The 24805-nt window shown below is 42.5% G+C and overlaps 1 protein-coding gene across 50 annotated transcripts in view; it reads left to right on the forward strand.

Annotated features, from left to right (window-relative positions):
• Nucleotides 1-24805, forward strand: part of CD44 (CD44 molecule (Indian blood group)) — a 56201-nt gene that overhangs the window by 21760 nt on the left and 9636 nt on the right. Inside the window, exons 4-22 of one of the 50 annotated variants that reach the window (XM_050975770.1) lie at nucleotides 1282-1353; nucleotides 1964-2206; nucleotides 3085-3180; nucleotides 6434-6559; nucleotides 7218-7340; nucleotides 8481-8606; nucleotides 9266-9388; nucleotides 10529-10654; nucleotides 11314-11436; nucleotides 12577-12702; nucleotides 13362-13484; nucleotides 14625-14750; nucleotides 15410-15532; nucleotides 17230-17334; nucleotides 19009-19188; nucleotides 20676-20837; nucleotides 21983-22144; nucleotides 23321-23554; nucleotides 24433-24618. In XM_050975770.1, coding sequence (XP_050831727.1) covers nucleotides 1282-1353; nucleotides 1964-2206; nucleotides 3085-3180; nucleotides 6434-6559; nucleotides 7218-7340; nucleotides 8481-8606; nucleotides 9266-9388; nucleotides 10529-10654; nucleotides 11314-11436; nucleotides 12577-12702; nucleotides 13362-13484; nucleotides 14625-14750; nucleotides 15410-15532; nucleotides 17230-17334; nucleotides 19009-19188; nucleotides 20676-20837; nucleotides 21983-22144; nucleotides 23321-23554; nucleotides 24433-24618 — 2685 coding nt within the window. The remainder of the gene's footprint in view (nucleotides 1-1281; nucleotides 1354-1963; nucleotides 2207-3084; nucleotides 3181-6433; nucleotides 6560-7217; nucleotides 7341-8480; nucleotides 8607-9265; nucleotides 9389-10528; nucleotides 10655-11313; nucleotides 11437-12576; nucleotides 12703-13361; nucleotides 13485-14624; nucleotides 14751-15409; nucleotides 15533-17229; nucleotides 17335-19008; nucleotides 19189-20675; nucleotides 20838-21982; nucleotides 22145-23320; nucleotides 23555-24432; nucleotides 24619-24805) is intronic. The other 49 variants (XM_050975771.1, XM_050975776.1, XM_050975774.1 and 46 more) reach the window with 49 other exon arrangements.

Here is a 24805-nt window from a genome sequence, read left to right on the forward strand (position 1 = left end):
GCTGAGAAAAAATGCATTTTGTCAGCCTCTAAAAATGTATCTGTCATGTCAGCAATGACCATTTTGTTATCAATGTGTTTGGAACTAAATCACATTTCTGGCCTTGGGACAAACTTTGCAGCTTCAGAACAGTTCATTATCATGGCTTAGTGAAGTGAGCCACTGCAGCAGTGAATCTGAAAGACATAACTCTTGTCAGCCATTGCACTCAGCTCTTCTGTTCAAGCAGACATGAGCTTTACAGCCAAGAGCAGTTTTTGTGTTTTGGGAGTGGCTGCCACCTGCAGCAGCTCCAGGGCTGGCGATGGCCATCCCAGGCCCAGGGGCACGGCTGCTGCTCTCATTTGCAGATTCATTCAGTATTTGCTCAGGCAAATCTCCATTTAGACATGAGGCAGCTGGACAGCAACATGTGTCAGCAGCAGACCGTTTTCATCTAAGGTTTTGAACTTTTTAATAGTTGGAGATATTATAGCAAATTACTAGGAAAATGTATATAGTCTGTGACAAATGCTGAAGACACTGTTTGAAAATAAAATCTGAACTACCTTCAAGGATCTTGAATTTCAGTAGATTGTGACATTTGTAGTGGAAGCAGAGAGTTCTTGCAGAAAGTTGTAGGAAAAGTTCATTGTTGATTTGAACGCAGTGATACTTTTTTATTTTGCTCTCGGTAGTGATGTAATTAAAAATCTCTGCATTGGCATGGTGTCATGTGAGTTGCCATTGTCTGTCACTCACAGATGAGTACAATGGTGATGTCCATCCCCTCCAGATCTTTATAACTCCTCCCAGGAATTGCTCCCTACCAGCAGGTAGCTCATACACCAGTCCCAAGTGGGGCATTTCAGCCCACAGGAGCCAGCAGAGCTCACCAGAGCAGGGCACATGCTGCCTCTGCCTCGCCCTCCATGGAGGGGATGGAGTCTTGCCAGCTAAAAATGATTAGCCACAATGGCAGTGGGTCTGACTGCATTGAAACTGTAAAATAAGGCTGTTTTAACTGGCACTGATTGCAGACATTTTCTGGAGTGGTTATGGAAATGGAGAATCTCCTTGCTAGCTGGCAGAACAATCTCGAAGTGCCCCACCTGGGAAGGTGGTACATCAGTGGTGGTACATCCAAACATTTGTTTGGAAATTTGCTTTCAGTCCTCCTCATCTGAAGCTGATGAGGAGGACTGAAAGCAAATTTCACTATCTATACTTGATGTAGGCATACATGTTATTTTTTAATCCATTTTTTTCAAATTAATACTTTTTATTTTCCTTCTTTTACAGAAACAGAGGAAAAAACATGTGAGCCAGTTGTAAAAATAGATACTTCCTTACTCAGTAATCAGGATGAAACAGGTACTGTACTGATTAGAAAGATATGCACTTGCTCAGTTTTTAGTAACTGGTTATCTTATTTTTACGTAAACAATCAGTAATATTAAAAAAGACAAGCCAAACATAAGAAAAAGAAGTTAAGAGATGTTCAGTAGAAATTAAAGCAACTAGTCACTTGTCTTCCCCTAAAGCCTATGGAGTCTGGTTTATTTCAGGGTACCAAACATTTTTTATATAAATGAGCTGCTAATTCCTTTGACATAAAGGAATTTGCTTAAGACTGCAACCATCATACATCTGATTTGAGCTGTTTGTTAGAAAAGCTGCTGGGAGCTGAAAAAAGACTCATCATAAATTATTTCTTCCAACTCTAAATTCTGATTGACTTTACAAATGTCAAGACATTATGTTAAAATCAAGTAGTTTGATAAAAAATAAGTGACGCAGTCAGGCCCTACAAATGCAAAAAATATATAAATTGGCATATATGCATTAGACATATTTTAGGGATGCATTATCTAGGTTAGATTGTAGGGCAAAAGCGAGTGAACTGGTTTAATCCATAGGCACTAGTCATTATGATAGCTGTGCAGCTCCTTGACGTGGGTTCCGTTTGATTCCGTTTCCGCAGTCATTGACAACGCGGACGGCTCCCGCTACAACCCGGACGGCACACGGCACACCGGTGGAGAGTCCTCCACCTCGGGGCTGGATGATGAAAATGCAGGGAGTGGATCAATTCATGAGACAACTCCTATGGATGCCTCCATCACCAGGTCCAGCCCCTCGTATTATGGAAGTCCTACTCCAGTCTCACAGCTGCCAGATCATTCATCTGGAGGAGGCGAAAAAGGAATTCCTGAAAAAGACTATGGTAAGGACTGTAGGTTGACACTAATTTCATGGGGCCCTGCCAAATACAAATTCCATGTCCTTTTCTACTTATTTTATTTAATCTTTTTATGTTGCTAGCGTGACTGAAATGATCAGAGGTCTGAAAGACTCTCTCCCATTGAACATTAGGGACACAGATATAAGTCATCCTCTAAGCACAGTAAAGCTTACTTTGTGACCACAGGCTTTTTATCAAATCACCAATAAATTACCAGTGAAGGATACCAGTATTTTGCATCACTATTCTCAATACACGCTGAAATTAATTTAAAAAAAAAGCAAGAGCATTAGGATTATAAAATTACTTTTCATTGGTGGTGTACTCATGCATGCTATGCTTGTTTTGACATGTAGCTAGCACCATGAAAGGTAAATCCTAAGATTGTCTTGCTAAGAAACTAGGATCAGAAACATTCCCCACATTCCCCAAGGTGTGTGCAGTGTATTTCTGTTGGTTGCTGTTACAACTGTTACCACCTCTGCTTGCATGCATAGTCTAGATTTTTGGACTAAACCTCAGAATATATCTCAGCAGAGGGGAATATGAATAACTTCACTCATTGCTCTAGAATCCCTGTCCTCATGTTGTACAGGTACAATGAGATTTTGTATCACATAAACAGATCGTTGCCAGAATGTTCAATATCACTGTAATACATTCTCCTCTTCAAATGATCTGTTTGGGTGATATTCTTTCTGTGTTAGTGAGATAAACTTCTGTGGGGTCTGCATCTTTCTTCTTTCTTGGACCAGTAAATGAAGGAATGAAGCTTGCAGGGTGGAATAGTTGAAGAACTTGTGAGTTCTGTATTGCAACTGAACTTATGAAAGAGTAATGATTTATCCATCACCCTACAGATGATGGATTTCCATCTACATCACCTGACATCACTTCCAGGATGGTGGCTGGTGATTTCCATGAAGGAGATGATGGACAGTATCCTGCAAGTACTAGTAAGATTTGTGTTTCATAATAACTACATTACACACAGATCACATTAAAAACTGCTTTCTTCTTCCAGAAGGGCGTTCTGGTAAGTGGTGAAGTATGCAACATCTCAAAAATTGGAAAGGCATTGAAATAGACTACTTTCTAGACTGGTTAAGTGGGAAATGAGCTTCACTCTCTGAGATAAGGGGAGCAAAATCATTTACAGTAGGTTTGCTGCAATGCTTGTACCTGAGCTCAGAAAGACTGCTGTTTTGGGTTTTCCACAGCTGGTTTATCAATTTATGAGGAATCACAAATTAGTACAACCTATTATCACTTGAAGTCAATTTATTTCTGAGGAAGAAAAGGATATTTTTGTAGATTTGTGATGTTATTCTACTATATTTGTGGTTGTGAATGTAGATTATCCATGTCAAAAACCATGGCCTTGCTAACCAAGGCAGGGCTTTATATGGTAGCTCCAGTTACCAAGCTATTTTTGCACTGAAAAAACTAATTTCATCCTTGCTGTTGGCAGTATGCATGAGAAAAAATTGGGGTCTGTGGTGACTCCACAGTCTTTGAGGACCCAAAAGAACAGTAGCCATCTTGTCTTCTTTGTCCTTAAATAGCTTTACTGAGTTGGAAAAACTGCTTGGAATGTTATCGAATATGTAGTGCATAGCAGCTACAACAAATAAAAAGTTTTTGAAGTCCTATTCCACATTTTAAAGTGGAAATAACATACATATGTTCACACTAGTTCTTATGGTTAGAGTGATAAAGATCTTCGCCTCAGAAAATACAGTGAACATTAAGGGAGAACATTTTAATTATACAGAGGAAATCTACAGAGGCTTGTTGTAGTAAACATCAAACTGATAGAAATGAAAGCTTCTTCCCACTGGCCTTTTTATTTTTTTCCCCATCAGGGGAATCCATGTTGCTTGATTGTCTTTTGGTTGCTGATAGCTGGTCAAATGGTCTGAGTGACTTGGAGAAATGGTGCCCTCATCACTGTATTTAGAGGAAGAATGATTGTATGCATTACAGTTAGCAAAAGCTTTGCTAAAAGACATAAATTATTAAACCCAAACATCTTTTCTCAGAAGACATGAAGATTAGTAACACCTTATATGTATGTAGACAGAAAAAGGAATATTGGGTTGATTTTACCCCCAACCTTGAAAAAAAGTAGAGAATTTTCTGGTGCTTGTTTCCAGCGAAAGCTTTTGTTACAAAATGTTGCCTGTAAAGGGTGGAGGTTCAGAAAATCCCACCTGGTAATAGTGGAGAGTTTGGTTGACTCTGGTGGTGATTTTTCCTTCCTATGTGTTTGCTTTTGTGTGCACATGTGACTTCATGTTTCCTTGGGCTGGTGTTTCTGTACCCTCTGCAAAAACCTGTGCATTGTTTCTGTACAGGAAAGCTTTCTGTTTTCATTTTAATACTTGATTATCTAATGTATTGGTCCTAAATATGTGTGTCCATTCCTCTTGCTAGCAGTTCTCTCTCATGGGCAAGACTGTTTTACAGAGGGAAAACTGGGGATATTTAACATCTGAAAAGATCAAAGAAGCTATGGGTCAATGTGATAAAATATGTCAAGAATGAGAAAGGCGTACCACAGAAGTGATAGCATTGGCATGTTTGTTTACAGGGTTAGGATTGATAAACTGGTTCTCTAGAGAGAAAAAAAAACGTTATGAAAGTAATGCTCCTGGGCTTTCCTGATAGCTTTGGCTGTTACCCAGCAACATCACTTTAACACAGAAGTGTTTAACTCATTTAGTTTAATTTTACTGCATTATAAAGGAGTCAGTAACTTAGCATTCCTTTTAGAAAGACACAAAGTATAGGCTGTGCATTTCTCTGAGAAGTCACCAAATATTCAGTAGCACAGGAAAAAATGACATGGAGAGCAGTCCTAAAAAGAAGGAATAAAGCCATGTCCCAATATCTGTTACTTAGCAGTGCAGGCTCAGTGGAATATCCTGGTCACAAATTAATTTCCCAGAGAAAGATCCCAGACAGGGAAGTAGAAAATTAAGATATAAGTAAAGTATTTGTTGTATATCTTCAGATTGCTGAAAATCAATCAGTCTGTCTATCTGTCTATCTGTCTAAGTCTGTAGTGTGCTAAAGTGAGAAACAAAATTGGTGGCTTTCCACTGTACTACAGTTCATTTGTAAAGTTAATTCTTTTTTAAAAGATATCTAGCTTAATCTAAAGAATTCTGTGCTATGGTTTGAAATGAGCAATTTGCACAGCTCCTTGTTCTTCAGATGATACACATTCATTCTTTCTCTGGATTTGGGCATCACTAGTGGTGTTCTCCATCAAGCTAATGGGCCAGATTAATACAACATCAGCACTTTACCTCTTTGACTTCCTCTCTTTGTCCAGACAGGTTTTACTCTTTGTTATTAGCCAATTATGATTCACCTCTGGGTGTGCCATGATTCAGATGTAGAACTTTTATTGATTATTGAACTACCTACATGAACAGTAACTCTGACGGATTTTTTTTCATCCATATATGATAGACACATTTATATCTTTTTGCATACCAGTACCTATATAGATGCACATGAGAAGAAAAGGTTGTACATTCTTGTAATTATTCAAAGCAGAAAGATCTTTCCATTCAGAAATATCTATCACAAATGTATAGAATTTAATATTCAATATGCTGTGCTCTGAGGAAATGTTGTGGATTGGTAATGTGACAAAACTAAAGTTGCGTCTCTCTACCTGTAATACACTAATGCCTACCTGGAAAGTGGTTGTGGTGTAAAAGTAGCTGCCAGCGTCAAGCATGTGCTTTTTGAAAGTCCTCAGTTCTGAGCTCAGATCATTGGCAGCATTGGCTTTGTGGATACTTCTTCCATCTTCTGTTTTTTTGTCATCTTGGTGGATGTTCCTCACTCTGGGCTCTATTTCCAAGACTAACTACTCTCTCCTGCTGTCAGAGCCTGTGAGGGACTCATTAACCTTATGGAAGGTGGAGGGGTGAAAAGCCCACAAGGCTTTTTGGTGGCTGCTCTCAAGGGAGCACGCTCTTTCCTGGGTCTGCCAAAAGTGCTTGCATCTGGCTAGGCATTGGAGGAATGTAATGGCAGCATGGGTTCATGCATTCGCCCTGCTCTCACATCCATCTCTGGGCATGAGCGTGCTCAAGGTGCTGCTGCTGGTGGACTGGACTTTGCTGGAGGAAGAGTTGCTTCTCAAGAAGTAATCCCAAGATCTTGGTTAAATGAGCCATGTCCTAACAGCTCCAGGGCCTCATCATGACAGCCTGGAGAAAACCACCACCCAAGCTTGGTGGAATCCGTTCCCAGACAACTGGTGGTGGTCGAATCCTGGAGAGAAGACGCAAGAGCCCACGGCAGCAACCAGGGGTAAAGAATGCCATGCTCAGAGGCTGCTTGGATGAGGGGCTGAATTACCAGAGAGCAGGGCAGCACGGTGCCCAAGCTCTAGGTGGAAGGGGGGATGGATGTGTGGCATTTGTCACTGCTGTTCATTGCACCGTGCTTGAAGCAGGAAAATCAAAGTCCAGGGCTCCCTGTCCCAGACTGTAGATGTGGTAGCAATAGAGGAGTTGTGCACACTGTCCTTGTGCCATGGAGCCATTCTGCCTGTCTGAAAGGGATGAGTATGGGAGTCATTGTGTAAAGCGTGCACCTGGGTCTGTCCTTCTTCCTGTTTGGAAGCAGTCTCAGAGCAGGCTGTTCCAATGAGAAGGACTTGTAGAGGAGAGGAAGGAAAGGTTTTCAAGCCAGTGCTCTGCTCTACCTGCTGTATGCTGTGGCATGGAAAGAGTCCCAAGATGTATCTAAGAGCTGTCGAGGGGCAGCTTCAGCAGGGCCATGTCAGAGTGGAGAATCCCTTGTGAGTGAAAAGGCCAGGAGCAGCTATGGCCCCTGGGAATTTACGGGGCTGTAAATTCTCCTCTGTGATTGTAAGGCTGTGATTTTGGGAGGCAGGAAAGCTAAAGTGCCACCAGCAGAAGGCCTTGTGGGTTAGGGCTTCATGGCAGATTTAACATCATCACAGCAGGTGTGACCTCCAGTGGCAGTGATTCAGATGATGAAGACTCTTCTGAGGAGGTTGTGCATCTCACAATGTTTCCAGGCTGGGGCAGGAGTGTGGCCAAGGAGGAGACTGCTCTGAGTACGAGTAAGGAACTTCTCTTGTCTTTGGTTGGGTTGTTCTTTAGTCTGTCCTGCCTGAATCTCCTCCTGCTTAGGTGTACATATATTGTTTGAAAATTGGATGGTCTCATCAGCTCTTTTTCAAACACACTTTCCATCTCACAAAAAAGCTCAATTTACAACATTTGGGTACCATATAGCTAAAAACACCACCTTCTTTTGATTCTTGAATTGTTATCTTCCTTCTCATTTGACTGGTGGATTTTCCTTGTGACTTCTTGGGAGTCAAGGACTGATTTCACTTTGTAGGGAATTTCCAACATCCTTGAAGTGGCATGATTATTTCTCTTTGTCTGCCAACAATTAGTTTGCTTGCTTAGCATGGTGCATGAAAAGACGGTAGATTCCTGTAGTTTTTATAAGCAGAAGTCTCTTTCCATCTTTAAATATTGGCCTTAAATGTAGGTATCCTGCTATTTGATATACTGTGTTCTGAGAATAGGCTGTGCATTGGTCACAGGATGCAAGTAAAGCTGCTCCTATCTCTCCATACTGTACTGGTGTGTGATGTCTGAAAGGAGTTTCTGGTGTGCATTTAGCTGCCAGCATCAGGCCAAGGGGAGTGCATGTGTCTTTTGAGAGGAATGGCCTTGGTCCTGATCTCAGGTCCTTGGCAGCATTGGCTTCATGGGCTTGTCTGTAGAAGACCAGTTTTCTTCTCTGGGTGTGCTTATCTCTGGGTATTCCTTTTGCCTATCATGGATACTTCTTCCATCTTTTGTATGAGATTTTATGTCAACTTGGTGAATGTTCCTCACTCTGGGCTCTATTTCCAAGACTAACTACTCTCTCCTGCTGTCAGAGCCGGTGATGGACTCATTAACCTTATGGAAGGTGGAGGGGTGAAAAGCCCACAAGGCTTTTTGGTGGCTGCTCTCAAGGGAGCACGCTCTTTCCTGGATCTGCCAAAAGTGCTTGCATCTGGCTAGGCATTGGAGGAATGTAATGGCAGCATGGGTTCATGCATTCGCCCTGCTCTCACATCCATCTCTGGGCATGAGCGTGCTCAAGGTGCTGCTGCTGGTGGACTGGACTTTGCTGGAGGAAGAGTTGCTTCTCAAGAAGGATTCCCAAGATCTTGGTTAAATGAGCCATGTCCTAACAGCTCCAGGGCCTCATCATGACAGCCTGGAGAAAACCACCACCCAAGCTTGGTGGAATCCGTTCCCAGACAACTGGTGGTGGTCGAATCCTGGAGAGAAGACGCAAGAGCCCACGGCAGCAACCAGGGGTAAAGAATGCCATGCTCAGAGGCTGCTTGGATGAGGGGCTGAATTACCAGAGAGCAGGGCAGCACGGTGCCCAAGCTCTAGGTGGAAGGGGGGATGGATGTGTGGCATTTGTCACTGCTGTTCATTGCACCGTGCTTGAAGCAGGAAAGTCAAAGTCCAGGGCTCCCTGTCCCAGACTGTAGATGTGGTAGCAATAGAGCAGTTGTGCACACTGTCCTTGTGCCATGGAGCCATTCTGCCTGTCTGAAAGGGATGAGTATGGGAGTCATTGTGTAAAGCGTGCACCTGGGTCTGTCCTTCTTCCTGTTTGGAAGCAGTCTCAGAGCAGGCTGTTCCAATGAGAAGGACTTGTAGAGGAGAGGAAGGAAAGGTTTTCAAGCCAGTGCTCTGCTCTACCTGCTGTATGCTGTGAGCATGGAAAGAGTCCCAAGATGTATGTAAGAGCTGTCGAGGGGCAGCTTCAGCAGGGCCATGTCAGAGTGGAGAATCCCTTGTGAGTGAAAAGGCCAGGAGCAGCTATGGCCCCTGGGAATTTACGGGGCTGTAAATTCTCCTCTGTGATTGTAAGGCTGTGATTTTGGGAGGCAGGAAAGCTAAAGTGCCACCAGCAGAAGGCCTTGTGGGTTAGGGCTTCATGGCAGATTTAACATCATCACAGCAGGTGTGACCTCCAGTGGCAGTGATTCAGATGATGAAGACTCTTCTGAGGAGGTTGTGCATCCCACAATGTTTCCAGGCTGGGGCAGGAGTGTGGCCAAGGAGGAGACTGCTCTGAGTACGAGTAAGGAACTTCTCTTGTCTTTGGTTGGGTTGTTCTTTAGTCTGTCCTGCCTGAATCTCCTCCTGCTTAGGTGTACATATATTGTTTGAAAATTGGATGATCTCATCAGCTCTTTTTCAAACACACTTTCCATCTCACAAAAAAGCTCAATTTACAACATTTGGGTACCATATAGCTAAAAACACCACCTTCTTTTGATTCTTGAATTGTTATCTTCCTTCTCATTTGACTGGTGGATTTTCCTTGTGACTTCTTGGGAGTCGAGGACTGATTTCACTTTGTAGGGAATTTCCAACATCCTTGAAGTGGCATGATTATTTCTCTTTGTCTGCCAACAATTAGTTTGCTTGCTTAGCATGGTGCATGAAAAGACGGTAGATTCCTGTAGTTTTTCTAAGCAGAAGTCTCTTTCCATCTTTAAATATTGGCCTTAAATGTAGGTATCCTGCTATTTGATATACTGTGTTCTGAGAATAGGCTGTGCATTGGTCACAGGATGCAAGTAAAGCTGCTCCTATCTCTCCATGCTGTACTGGTGTGTGATGTCTGAAAGGAGTTTCTGGCGTGCATTTAGCTGCCAGCATCAGGCCAAGGGGAGTGCATGTGTCTTTTGAGAGGAATGGCCTTGGTCCTGATCTCAGGTCCTTGGCAGCATTGGCTTCATGGGCTTGTCTGTAGAATACCAGTTTTCTTCTCTGGGTGTGCTTATCTCTGGGTATTCCTTTTGCCTATCATGGATACTTCTTCCATCTTTTGTATGAGATTTTATGTCAACTTGGTGAATGTTCCTCACTCTGGGCTCTATTTCCAAGACTAACTACTCTCTCCTGCTGTCAGAGCCGGTGATGGACTCATTAACCTTATGGAAGGTGGAGGGGTGAAAAGCCCACAAGGCTTTTTGGTGGCTGCTCTCAAGGGAGCACGCTCTTTCCTGGATCTGCCAAAAGTGCTTGCATCTGGCTAGGCATTGGAGGAATGTAATGGCAGCATGGGTTCATGCATTCGCCCTGCTCTCACATCCATCTCTGGGCATGAGCGTGCTCAAGGTGCTGCTGCTGGTGGACTGGACTTTGCTGGAGGAAGAGTTGCTTCTCAAGAAGGATTCCCAAGATCTTGGTTAAATGAGCCATGTCCTAACAGCTCCAGGGCCTCATCATGACAGCCTGGAGAAAACCACCACCCAAGCTTGGTGGAATCCGTTCCCAGACAACTGGTGGTGGTCGAATCCTGGAGAGAAGACGCAAGAGCCCACGGCAGCAACCAGGGGTAAAGAATGCCATGCTCAGAGGCTGCTTGGATGAGGGGCTGAATTACCAGAGAGCAGGGCAGCACGGTGCCCAAGCTCTAGGTGGAAGGGGGGATGGATGTGTGGCATTTGTCACTGCTGTTCATTGCACCGTGCTTGAAGCAGGAAAATCAAAGTCCAGGGCTCCCTGTCCCAGACTGTAGATGTGGTAGCAATAGAGGAGTTGTGCACACTGTCCTTGTGCCATGGAGCCATTCTGCCTGTCTGAAAGGGATGAGTATGGGAGTCATTGTGTAAAGCGTGCACCTGGGTCTGTCCTTCTTCCTGTTTGGAAGCAGTCTCAGAGCAGGCTGTTCCAATGAGAAGGACTTGTAGAGGAGAGGAAGGAAAGGTTTTCAAGCCAGTGCTCTGCTCTACCTGCTGTATGCTGTGAGCATGGAAAGAGTCCCAAGATGTATGTAAGAGCTGTCGAGGGGCAGCTTCAGCAGGGCCATGTCAGAGTGGAGAATCCCTTGTGAGTGAAAAGGCCAGGAGCAGCTATGGCCCCTGGGAATTTACGGGGCTGTAAATTCTCCTCTGTGATTGTAAGGCTGTGATTTTGGGAGGCAGGAAAGCTAAAGTGCCACCAGCAGAAGGCCTTGTGGGTTAGGGCTTCATGGCAGATTTAACATCATCACAGCAGGTGTGACCTCCAGTGGCAGTGATTCAGATGATGAAGACTCTTCTGAGGAGGTTGTGCATCCCACAATGTTTCCAGGCTGGGGCAGGAGTGTGGCCAAGGAGGAGACTGCTCTGAGTACGAGTAAGGAACTTCTCTTGTCTTTGGTTGGGTTGTTCTTTAGTCTGTCCTGCCTGAATCTCCTCCTGCTTAGGTGTACATATATTGTTTGAAAATTGGATGGTCTCATCAGCTCTTTTTCAAACACACTTTCCATCTCACAAAAAAGCTCAATTTACAACATTTGGGTACCATATAGCTAAAAACACCACCTTCTTTTGATTCTTGAATTGTTATCTTCCTTCTCATTTGACTGGTGGATTTTCCTTGTGACTTCTTGGGAGTCAAGGACTGATTTCACTTTGTAGGGAATTTCCAACATCCTTGAAGTGGCATGATTATTTCTCTTTGTCTGCCAACAATTAGTTTGCTTGCTTAGCATGGTGCATGAAAAGACGGTAGATTCCTGTAGTTTTTATAAGCAGAAGTCTCTTTCCATCTTTAAATATTGGCCTTAAATGTAGGTATCCTGCTATTTGATATACTGTGTTCTGAGAATAGGCTGTGCATTGGTCACAGGATGCAAGTAAAGCTGCTCCTATCTCTCCATACTGTACTGGTGTGTGATGTCTGAAAGGAGTTTCTGGTGTGCATTTAGCTGCCAGCATCAGGCCAAGGGGAGTGCATGTGTCTTTTGAGAGGAATGGCCTTGGTCCTGATCTCAGGTCCTTGGCAGCATTGGCTTCATGGGCTTGTCTGTAGAAGACCAGTTTTCTTCTCTGGGTGTGCTTATCTCTGGGTATTCCTTTTGCCTATCATGGATACTTCTTCCATCTTTTGTATGAGATTTTATGTCAACTTGGTGAATGTTCCTCACTCTGGGCTCTATTTCCAAGACTAACTACTCTCTCCTGCTGTCAGAGCCGGTGATGGACTCATTAACCTTATGGAAGGTGGAGGGGTGAAAAGCCCACAAGGCTTTTTGGTGGCTGCTCTCAAGGGAGCACGCTCTTTCCTGGATCTGCCAAAAGTGCTTGCATCTGGCTAGGCATTGGAGGAATGTAATGGCAGCATGGGTTCATGCATTCGCCCTGCTCTCACATCCATCTCTGGGCATGAGCGTGCTCAAGGTGCTGCTGCTGGTGGACTGGACTTTGCTGGAGGAAGAGTTGCTTCTCAAGAAGGATTCCCAAGATCTTGGTTAAATGAGCCATGTCCTAACAGCTCCAGGGCCTCATCATGACAGCCTGGAGAAAACCACCACCCAAGCTTGGTGGAATCCGTTCCCAGACAACTGGTGGTGGTCGAATCCTGGAGAGAAGACGCAAGAGCCCACGGCAGCAACCAGGGGTAAAGAATGCCATGCTCAGAGGCTGCTTGGATGAGGGGCTGAATTACCAGAGAGCAGGGCAGCACGGTGCCCAAGCTCTAGGTGGAAGGGGGGATGGATGTGTGGCATTTGTCACTGCTGTTCATTGCACCGTGCTTGAAGCAGGAAAGTCAAAGTCCAGGGCTCCCTGTCCCAGACTGTAGATGTGGTAGCAATAGAGCAGTTGTGCACACTGTCCTTGTGCCATGGAGCCATTCTGCCTGTCTGAAAGGGATGAGTATGGGAGTCATTGTGTAAAGCGTGCACCTGGGTCTGTCCTTCTTCCTGTTTGGAAGCAGTCTCAGAGCAGGCTGTTCCAATGAGAAGGACTTGTAGAGGAGAGGAAGGAAAGGTTTTCAAGCCAGTGCTCTGCTCTACCTGCTGTATGCTGTGAGCATGGAAAGAGTCCCAAGATGTATGTAAGAGCTGTCGAGGGGCAGCTTCAGCAGGGCCATGTCAGAGTGGAGAATCCCTTGTGAGTGAAAAGGCCAGGAGCAGCTATGGCCCCTGGGAATTTACGGGGCTGTAAATTCTCCTCTGTGATTGTAAGGCTGTGATTTTGGGAGGCAGGAAAGCTAAAGTGCCACCAGCAGAAGGCCTTGTGGGTTAGGGCTTCATGGCAGATTTAACATCATCACAGCAGGTGTGACCTCCAGTGGCAGTGATTCAGATGATGAAGACTCTTCTGAGGAGGTTGTGCATCCCACAATGTTTCCAGGCTGGGGCAGGAGTGTGGCCAAGGAGGAGACTGCTCTGAGTACGAGTAAGGAACTTCTCTTGTCTTTGGTTGGGTTGTTCTTTAGTCTGTCCTGCCTGAATCTCCTCCTGCTTAGGTGTACATATATTGTTTGAAAATTGGATGATCTCATCAGCTCTTTTTCAAACACACTTTCCATCTCACAAAAAAGCTCAATTTACAACATTTGGGTACCATATAGCTAAAAACACCACCTTCTTTTGATTCTTGAATTGTTATCTTCCTTCTCATTTGACTGGTGGATTTTCCTTGTGACTTCTTGGGAGTCGAGGACTGATTTCACTTTGTAGGGAATTTCCAACATCCTTGAAGTGGCATGATTATTTCTCTTTGTCTGCCAACAATTAGTTTGCTTGCTTAGCATGGTGCATGAAAAGACGGTAGATTCCTGTAGTTTTTCTAAGCAGAAGTCTCTTTCCATCTTTAAATATTGGCCTTAAATGTAGGTATCCTGCTATTTGATATACTGTGTTCTGAGAATAGGCTGTGCATTGGTCACAGGATGCAAGTAAAGCTGCTCCTATCTCTCCATGCTGTACTGGTGTGTGATGTCTGAAAGGAGTTTCTGGCGTGCATTTAGCTGCCAGCATCAGGCCAAGGGGAGTGCATGTGTCTTTTGAGAGGAATGGCCTTGGTCCTGATCTCAGGTCCTTGGCAGCATTGGCTTCATGGGCTTGTCTGTAGAATACCAGTTTTCTTCTCTGGGTGTGCTTATCTCTGGGTATTCCTTTTGCCTATCATGGATACTTCTTCCATCTTTTGTATGAGATTTTATGTCAACTTGGTGAATGTTCCTCACTCTGGGCTCTATTTCCAAGACTAACTACTCTCTCCTGCTGTCAGAGCCGGTGATGGACTCATTAACCTTATGGAAGGTGGAGGGGTGAAAAGCCCACAAGGCTTTTTGGTGGCTGCTCTCAAGGGAGCACGCTCTTTCCTGGGACTGCCAAAAGTGCTTGCATCTGGCTAGGCATTGGAGGAATGTAATGGCAGCATGGGTTCATGCATTCGCCCTGCTCTCACATCCATCTCTGGGCATGAGCGTGCTCAAGGTGCTGCTGCTGGTGGACTGGACTTTGCTGGAGGAAGAGTTGCTTCTCAAGAAGGATTCCCAAGATCTTGGTTAAATGAGCCATGTCCTAACAGCTCCAGGGCCTCATCATGACAGCCTGGAGAAAACCACCACCCAAGCTTGGTGGAATCCGTTCCCAGACAACTGGTGGTGGTCGAATCCTGGAGAGAAGACGCAAGAGCCCACGGCAGCAACCAGGGGTAAAGAATGCCATGCTCAGAGGCTGCTTGGATGAGGGGCTGAATTACCAGAGAGCAGGGCAGCACGGTGCCCAAGCTCTAGGTGGAAGGGGGGATGGATGTGTGGCATTTGTCACTGCTGTTCATTGCACCGTGCTTGAAGCAGGAAAATCAAAGTCCAGGGCTCCCTGTCCCAGACTGTAGATGTGGTAGCAATAGAGGAGTTGTGCACACTGTCCTTGTGCCATGGAGCCATTCTGCCTGTCTGAAAGGGATGAGTATGGGAGTCATTGTGTAAAGTGTGCACCTGGGTCTGTCCTTCTTCCTGTTTGGAAGCAGTCTCAGAGCAGGCTGTTCCAATGAGAAGGACTTGTAGAGGAGAGGAAGGAAAGGTTTTCAAGCCAGTGCTCTGCTCTACCTGCTGTATGCTGTGAGCATGGAAAGAGTCCCAAGATGTATGTAAGAGCTGTCGAGGGGCAGCTTCAGCAGGGCCATGTCAGAGTGGAGAATCCCTTGTGAGTGAAAAGGCCAGGAGCAGCTATGGCCCCTGGGAATTTACGGGGCTGTAAATTCTCCTCTGTGATTGTAAGGCTGTGATTTTGGGAGGCAGGAAAGCTAAAGTGCCACCAGCAGAAGGCCTTGTGGGTTAGGGCTTCATGGCAGATTTAACATCATCACAGCAGGTGTGACCTCCAGTGGCAGTGATTCAGATGATGAGGACTCTTCTGAGGAGGTTGTGCATCCCACAATGTTTCCAGGCTGGGGCAGGAGTGTGGCCAAGGATGAGACTGCTCCGAGTATGAGTAAGGAACTTCTGTTGTCTTTAGATTTTTTCTGTTTTGCTTTTCCTGTCTTACCTGATTCTCCACCTGCTTTGTTATTAATTTATTTTGTGAAAATTGGATGATCTTCTCATCACCTCTTCTCTTCAGAAATACATCTTTTGTGACTGGAAAATTATCTCAGATCCCTAGCAGAAAATAATATCCGTTTTTTCACTACTTAAAATTAATGTCTCAGTTTCATGTTTGTTCAAATGTTTCCATTTTTTCAATGTTTTCCAAAACAAAACAAAACAAAAAAATCTTTTATTCCATTGTTTTATTTTAGTGCTAAAATAATTCTACATCATGATATATATATCCTACATCTATTCAATAGCAGACTTCCTCTCTGTTGATGATGATCAGGCACAATTTGGAAGCCAAACCCCACGTCCCTTATTCATTGGGAATTGTCAACAATACAGTCTTGCATTTGCTGCCTTCTGCACATATGCAGGCTTCTAACATCATCTCAGTTGTTTTGTGACCTCAGATGTCTAGGCATCATCCAGTATTATAACTGAGATATTTTAAAACATAGCCCTATTTTCCTCATAGGAAAGTCCCACAGTGGTCATCTGAGGACTCTTCTTTAATTGAAAAGCCCTCCATAGGTGAAATAATTTTGTCTGAAAACCAGAAAAACACCACATATGAAGGTCAAAGCTAAATGCTGTGTGTCACTGAAGTGCACAGACTGCTACTTGGCCTTATGACCAGGGAATGGCCCCAGGCCTGGGGGTTTTTTAACATAGATGTTGCTGTTAATGACTGTACTCTAATGCTCTTACTTGTACAAAGATATTAATCTGTTCTATTTCTGTAATTTTATTTAATTTAGGTACATCTTAATGTGTCTGTTGTCTGTGCTCTTATTTAATCAGCAGTCACTCTTCATAAGCCTTTTATTTTTTTGAAGATAGTGCAGTATTTGCATTTTTTCAACAGTGGTTTTGGTTTTTAGTAGAAAATGCAAAATCAGGAATTCATCTTGCTTTGGGACTTCTTATGCTTTTTCCTATTCTTTGGATAGTTTTGGTGTTTATTTATCTTTGAGACTCTGCATTGGTAGCTTGTCTCACAGATGTACTCTATTCCATACCTTTGACAGCCTAGTGGTGTCTGCATGATCCATGGGTGAAAGTCTATTCAGTCTCCGGTCACAGACTCTTGTAGAAGTTCTGTTTTATCTTTTTAATTGTATTATAACTTCCTTGACTAATATAGGCTTCCTGCTGCTTGTCAAGGTGCTCTCATTTTTTTGTTGACCTTCACTTTTTTGCTCAGTAGTGGATATTCTAACATGGTGCTTCTTGGGTACTTCTTGAGTGCTCAGCAACATGTTTTATGTGTATTGAGATACCTGCCATATTCCTTAGGTCCAGCATTATTCTTAAAACATGAGTTTAAATTCCTACAATTGCTCTAATGGTTCTGCATTGCTTCTACTGTACATTATTCTTCTGCTGCTTGTTTTTCCCTCTTTTCTTGGGAAGTTTTGCATCTGTCCAATGCAAAGAAAAGAGCAACTGGTTTGATGTGAAGGGATTTGATAAGAAGAGTGAAGAGACTACAGCTAGGCTATGCAAGAAGTTCCATTTTCCATCACCTTTATGGCACACACAGACAGCAGATTTAGAGCATTGTCAGCATTGAATCCTCCATTGTCCCAACAGCTGTGGACTCTCAACACGAAACACTTCTGGAAATCACCACACAAGACCATTGGAACCCCACCTTTACAGATGAAGAGGAGCAGTATTCTAGCTCTGCTAGCAGGGGTAAAGCAATCAAGCATTTCAGATAATACTCAGATTTCTGATATAATTCAGTGAAGAATGACACTTGGGGTGCAGTTGTTTGCAATTCCCACACCATTAGAGTCAGTTCATCAGTTCAGAGTAATTCCTTTACATTATTTGTACTAGAGCCCTCAAAGGTGGCATCTGGAACATTCATCTGTCATTTCAAGTCTATCTTATGTATCTAAAGTTCATTTCTTGCCACTTCTCCTCACATCTCTGGTGTTTTAAAATTTGCACTGCCCTTAGTGCGCAATAAAACTGACCAGACTGTAACTTTTGGTGAGGAAGAAAATTCGTTTTTCTACTTCCAAATTTCTACTGTAAAATCTGGAGACAAAAGACAAAAAATGGAGCTAGTGTTTCCAATACATAAATTGTCCTACAAAGGATAATACACTACCTCCAGATGAACTGGAGGTGAAAATTTTGCTACCACTGTTAGTGCCAGTAGCCAACTGAGATACCAAAATGTTCAATTCTGTAGGCAAAAGCTACAGAGTGCATCCTCAAGCTATTTTTCTGTGTCTTTCTGGTTCTGAGATTGTTTTGAACAGCAGAAGATTATGCCATTGGCATTAGAACTGATTCTGTAATCACACAGAAATGTTTTTTGTGATAACTTTCTTTTAGTGGTGGAGTATTGTTAGATCAGTTGTATTCATACATTGATTAATATTACCTCTTTTTTTGTAAGACAATATATTTATAGTCGGTTTAATTTAAAAATAATTAACTACATTTGCATGAACGCTGTCTTTACAAATATTTCATAGCCTGAATGTGAAGATAAATATTCCTCTGGTTTCTCTCTTCTTGGGAAATAGCATAGTTTCTCTCCCTGGTAACTTATGACATGTATGACACATCCAGTTCATTCTTTGCATGCTCTGATTGAGGACCTTAGCTTTACTTTCATATACCATTCATGGAAATATTTGATACTTAAGGCAAATATATTTCCAGCTGAGTTCTTATGCTTATCTTAGGTTTACTGATGTATCTTTTCTAAACCTTTGTTAGAACATCTATTATGGTGGTGGTACTTCAGCTGATTTCTGACTGCATCTTCTGCTGTGTAAACACCAGCAAGTTAAAGAGTAAGCAATGAATTAATTTCATTGGTAAGAGCTTTAATTATTATTGAGTTCAAAATAAGAATGCTTATCTACTTATATGAACTTGCTTATTTAATTCATCCAATCTCAGAAGAAATTGCAATATCCTTAGGGCCAGCTTTGTAATTATGCAATTGAGATAACTCAAAAGAAAAGGTTCATCAGTGTTTTACTTTAAAAACACAGAATACAAACACACTTAACAGTTAAGTTTGTATTAAGAAATATGAAATAGAGATGCAAGCTATTGTTTCTATGAGCTCTTCTAGTTCTCAGATATCTCTTATCTTCTACTGGTCTTTGGGATCCTTTCCAATATACTTAAAACTTCTGCTGCTCCTGGTGATGCTTTTGTGTGATCAGGTTTCCAAAGGACTTCTGTATCCTTTCATCTTTCATTTCATATGAAATGCAACAACAAGAAAAAGCCAAAATGCAAAAGCCAAATACCCTTGTTATGTAGACTATGATGATAAGGATAAAATTATGCTGTTGAGTATTTTGATCATTATTGATTCAATCACAATCTTACCAGCACTAGTTACAAGTGAAAATGAAAAACATCAAGGACCAACCCAACATCCGCTATTACACAGCCTTCATTCTGGAGGGATCAGTCAAGAACAAAATCCTGCAAATACCACTGGCAGTATTGAACTTGAACAAGAATTTCCTACTGCAGGTGAAAATTATTTTGGAAAGGAAACTTCTACAGGTAATATTGCAGGTCACATTTTAGTAAATTTTCACGGTTTTCTAAAGATTTAGTTTTAGGATGTTTTACTATCATTTTTGCATTCTGAGGCCATAATACAGATTCTGTGAATAAACCTCAGCAATTTTGATATGATTATTTTTTAAATTAGTCTGTTCTTCAGACTTTCCCCAGATGTTTCTCTTCTATTTTTCTTGTATGTCAAGAACTTTAGAAGGTTTATTCTGTAACTGTCTCCTGTGTTTTGTGTTGTGTGTCATGCAGTCACAAGCTTTCAACAAGCTATCTGCCAGGGTTTTGTCTGCAGGAAACAGAGAAGGCTTAAATGGAAAAATAATAATGTGTGCTGCGTGTTTCACTCCTTTGGCAACTGTGTTCACTCCCCTGCTGCAAGCCATTCTTGGCCCTGGCATTTTTTTTTCCAGTTTTTGTTAATGACAGTTATATCTACAAAAATTTTCTCAAATGTCTACTCATCCCACTTTTGAACTGTAGCAATATGAAGGGAAAACAAAGCATAATACAGAATAAGAGTGAGGCTTCTCTCTTTCATTGGTTGAATCAATTGAAACATACAAGATAATACTGTCAAGGTGGTAACTGAAAATTAATATATTTTAATTTCTGTTCCTGTGAGTGTGCCAAAGTTACGAGTTAATGACAGATGTCCTGTACTAAGCACTGCCAACAGTGAATGCACCCCAGTCATCATCTGCTCTTGTGGATTATCAAATACAGGTCTCTGATAATCTGTTATACCAGACTACTATAGCAATACATAATGGCCTAATTGTAATTAAAATTGTAACACACTGTGGGAAATATCCTGTTTTTTTCCCACCCTTATTGGGTTGAAGGGGTTAAGAAGGTTTAGGCTTTTTTACACTATTTGGGTCCTCTTTTGCTTTGATTGTGTAATAAAATCTGCAGGTCAGGTGACATGGATGGTGTTTTTCTAAATAACTACAAGCTCAGATATTTTCCAGCTGTATGCTGTCTTATTCCTTGCGTGCACCATTCACAAACCTGAACCATGACCTAGCATTACCCTTTGTCACACCTCTTTGTGTGTTTTCCTGGAGATGCTGCAACTAATGAAACAGTGAAACTTTGAGGAGAAGAAATTGGATATAGTCAACATACTCAAATTTTGTGATTAAAATCTTACTGTTGGGTCATATCCTTGCAGTTATTTACGTCTGCGGTTTTTAATTCTGCATTAGTGAATTTTGCTTTAATATTCAACAATGCAAAGTTGAAAGCAAGATTCAGATAAATACCTCTGAGAACCTTGATTCTGAAAAGCATGTGCTCAGTTTGAGGAAGGATTTGGGCGAGAAGCAAATCTACTTTACATCTCTTTGCCATTAAATGTAGTAGACATGTGAGCAAGACCTGTCATAAAGACAAGAACTGAAGAGGAGAATAATGTGAGAAATGGATCTTTATATACTGAGTTCATAATTGCTTCACCATCACCATAACAGCTGTGGTCCCCAGCCGTGGGGCCAAACAGAATGACTCGGAGCGAGAGCCACCGGTGTATCCAGGCTGGGAGCAGGGACAGGATTATGCCACAGAGCCTGCTGTAATGGATAGAGTTACTCCTTCCAGAGAGAGCAATCATGAAAGAGACTCTACCTCTACAGGTACTAGTAATAATGTCTGTTATGTATCTTGCATCACTTCTGTCTCTCAGGTGGCCTCTCCTGGACAGATATGGCATGAACTTGTAGACAGGAGTAATTACTGATCTCTTAAAATAATCTCATGAACTGTAGGGTGATTAATTTTCTCTGTGCCCTGTCTGGATGGTGGTAAAACAGAAGATTTCAATTTTAACTTCAATTTTAGTTTGATAAAATATTTGTTCTTTACTTGCCAACACCACTTATAGGGCTTTTCACTCCTTAGTGAAGCATGACTGTGAAATTGCATCCAGCTCACTACATAAGTTATATTATTTTGTACTGCCAGACTGTCTTTGTCATAAAGTCAAATCCATACTTATTCATAATTGTACCTCAAGAGGTTAATGCATTCAGATTGTGAATATTTACTTGGAGAAAGAGTGTTCTTTTCTTTTTTGAAATCTTTTTTGAAATCTTTATCCCTCTGGTTCATTCATAGAATGATCAGAGGCTGGAATCTATAGAACTGGCATGACACAGCAATGCATTCTCATAAAACACAGTATTTATAACATCAAAATAGTGTTCTAAAAACATGGTGTGATCTCTTCTTCTGGAGGTCTCTCCTCTCCATCTGCCCCTGGAATCTGTATATTTTGCCAACATCTTGCTCCAACGTGCTGAGCGTAGATGTGGAGCTGAAGGGTCTCTCAGGAGCCAGTGACAGTGTGGAGGCAGAAGCAAAGGCCTTCATGTCTTCTTGACTGTCAGTATTTCAGTACTGATGCCTGTAATGTGAAACACACTGCAGCAGCAAGTGACAGTGCCAAGGAAGCTGAGACTCTGTAGGTAGCCTGGGATGCAGGTCAGGGAATTCTTCTGGCTTCTGCCTCTGTGTCTTTCCCTGGGCCCACAGCCCTTTTTGATTAAGTAAAAAAGCAGGCAAGAATGGATATGTCTCACCAAAACTGTGGGAGAGCAGTGGTGATGTACACAAGGTCCCCCTTCTCTGCCCTTTTCGTGGAAAGAAAAGGGTAACAGTGCTTTAAGGGGAGCAGGAGCCTTGGATGGGATGGTAGTGGAAAGGCCACAGCAGCACACAGGTGGAATTAACAGCTATTAAATAATCTGTGCTTAAATCATCTGTTGTTAAACCATCATAGCAGCTGTTGCCTCTCCTGATGGTGCTCACCACAAAGAGCCAACTCAATCACTTCTGCCTTGGGATCATGAATCAGAAATGAGCACTGAAGGCAGCATGAATCCCACGGATGCCCCTGGGGATGAAGTTCTCCACAGGACCACAGCCTCTGTGATCAAAGCTGGTAATGACTCTCCTCCAATGGGTTCCAGTAAAAATAATGGATTGTACTCATTTCTCCTGTCTGGTGTGAAATGAGACATTATTTCTTCTGAAACCGACTTCTCTCCTTGTCTTTCTTATCTTCAAAGTGTGCATTCTTGTTGTGAAATTACAGTGCAAATGTTTTTATGATTTTCTTGCATGTGAATATCCCAACAAGAATTCCTGTCTGCTTAAGGATATTGTTTTTCCTGTGTGCCCTGTTTCTTATGTCCCCTGACTTTGCTCAGGTGTATTTTTAACTGAGAAAGCAGTTGCTTTTTGGTGGTGGCTGGTAGTGTAAATGCTTGGTTTTCATGTCTGGTCATTCCTGGTCTTAATATTTCAACATATTCTCTTAATACTGTAAAATTTGAAATAATTTATTGGAGTTTGTTCATGTAGTGATGCAAGGTTCTAACTTAAATTCCCAAACTCTGTATCTTATCCATTTAAAATTATTTTCATTCAAAATACTTTTTTATTTAATACAATAAGATTTTTTTTTATCACACTGTAGTTGTTTGGAACTTCTTGCATCTTTTCTTCCTGCATTTTCTAAAAAAGACATTTAAAGAAAAAAATAGCTGCTATCCTTTTGCTTTTCTTCCTCTAAATCGATTTTTATCTGGGTTATTTAATCCTCAACATTTAGGATTTGACAGAGAGCTATGAAAACTACAAATTGTGTGGATTATAAATACAGCTTGTAGATTAGAAAGTTTGTGTTCTCTGTCATCTGCTTATGTTTTCTGAATATGAATGAGATTCTGTAAAATTTCCCAGTTCACTGTTTTCAAGCTTTATGAGGTCCAACAGGTCAGTGGCAAATACGAAAACCCAAGTGTGATTTTGGAATTTTTTCAGATGTTATTAATTAAGTCATTCTAATCTGAATTCCTGTGTAACAACAGGAATTCTTATACTCACTCTAAAAACAATATTGCTGTAGTGAAGGAAGAGACATGTCAAAGAGAGTGTGTCATGTGCAGAGGATAATCTTTGCTTGTGGCTTTGTTTTGTTTTGTTTTGTTTTTCTTCATAGTCTACATAGGCAAATAAATTAAAAAGGTAGAGTTTACTAAAAATAAAGAGGGAGTAACATATAAGGTGCGTTTTAAAAATGTTTTTGAAGTTAACTTGGCCATCATCACAACAGTGACAGCCTCCACTGACATTCTGGCACCAGAAGATATAACCCAGGAAGCATGGGCACCTCACCTTGTGGTAACATCTGCTTCCTCTCCTGAGGGTGCCCACCACAAAGAGCCAACTCAAGCACCTCTGCCTTCAGATGATGCACCAGGACAGGGCACTGAGGGCATCACAAATCCCACGGATACGCCCAGAGATGAAGTCCTCCACAGGACCACAGCCAGTGTGACCAAAGCTGGTAATGACTCTCTTCTGATGGGTACCAGCAAGAATAATGGATCATTCTCATTTCTCATGTCTGGTGGGAAATGAGACATTATCTCTGCTGAAGATGGCTCCTTTCACTATCTTTCTCATCCTGGGGATCTTCATTCTTAGTGTGGACTTGCAGTGAAAAATCTGTCTGAGGATCTGTGGACGAGGCCTAAGGGACTCCTTGCTGGTGTGCTTGGTGGTTTCTGACCTTTGCTGAAGCATGTTTTTGGATGATCTCCCAAATGTTCTGCGAGATATGCACTTTGGTGATTCCGAATCCCCAGCCTCGTCTTCCCTTCTTGTGCATCAGTGGGATTAGGCTGGATATGCTTTGGCACCATGACTGGTGTGGTGGAGGTGCTCTGCCAGGTTAATCAGATGACTTGATCCTGCAACTCAGCAGTGGCACCATCACTGGGCAGTGGTGTCCCAGCAGTGAGGGCAGTGCATTCACAGAAGAATTGCATCCCTTAAATTCTGCCATCAGTTTCTTACTTCTCTTCCCCTGTGTATTGCAGGGCAAGACTGACAGAGGTGAGGCTGCTCACTCCTGAGTTACAGGGTCAGGTTCTTGCTGCTAAAGTCTCTTCCTCTAAAGGTCTCCCCTTTCCATCTGTCACTGGGATCTGTGTATGTCACCAACATCTTGCTCCAACATGCTGAACGTAGATGTGGAGCTGAAGGGTCTCTCAGAAGCCAGTGACAGTGTGGAAGAAGAAGGAGAGCCCTTCATGTCCTTTCCCCCCCCTTCTGTGCTTTGCATGAGGAAGGTGAAGGTGCTCTCTGGTTTGCTGTGGCCCAGGAAAGGATGTGGGTGGTGGTTTTTGTGAGTGCTCCCTGATCATGCCACCATCATGGCAGTCACAGAGTCCGTGGATGATGCTGACCAAGAGAAAGCAACCAAGGAGCCACTGGCACCTGGCACTGCACCTGGAAGGGAAGGTGAACCAGCAAACACCACAGATGGTTTCCATGTCCATGGGATACCTGGAGTTTTTTCAGACATTGAGGACCGTTTTATTCCCTTGCAGACTCCTCTTACTACCAGTAAGAATAGTTAATTATAACCTTTTTCATTTATCCATCAGGAAGCTGTTATGGTGGACAATGGCTGTTGTCCAAAAATGTGTACTAAGCATAACGGTAAATGGTTGTCATGTTTTGATTTCCTTTGTTATTGGTTTAACCTGCTGATAAGATGTCATGAATGGGATCTCTTTCTAGTAAAATCATT

This window comes from Serinus canaria, chromosome 5 (assembly GCF_022539315.1).
Source record: "Serinus canaria isolate serCan28SL12 chromosome 5, serCan2020, whole genome shotgun sequence".
Lineage (NCBI taxonomy): Eukaryota > Metazoa > Chordata > Aves > Passeriformes > Fringillidae > Serinus > Serinus canaria.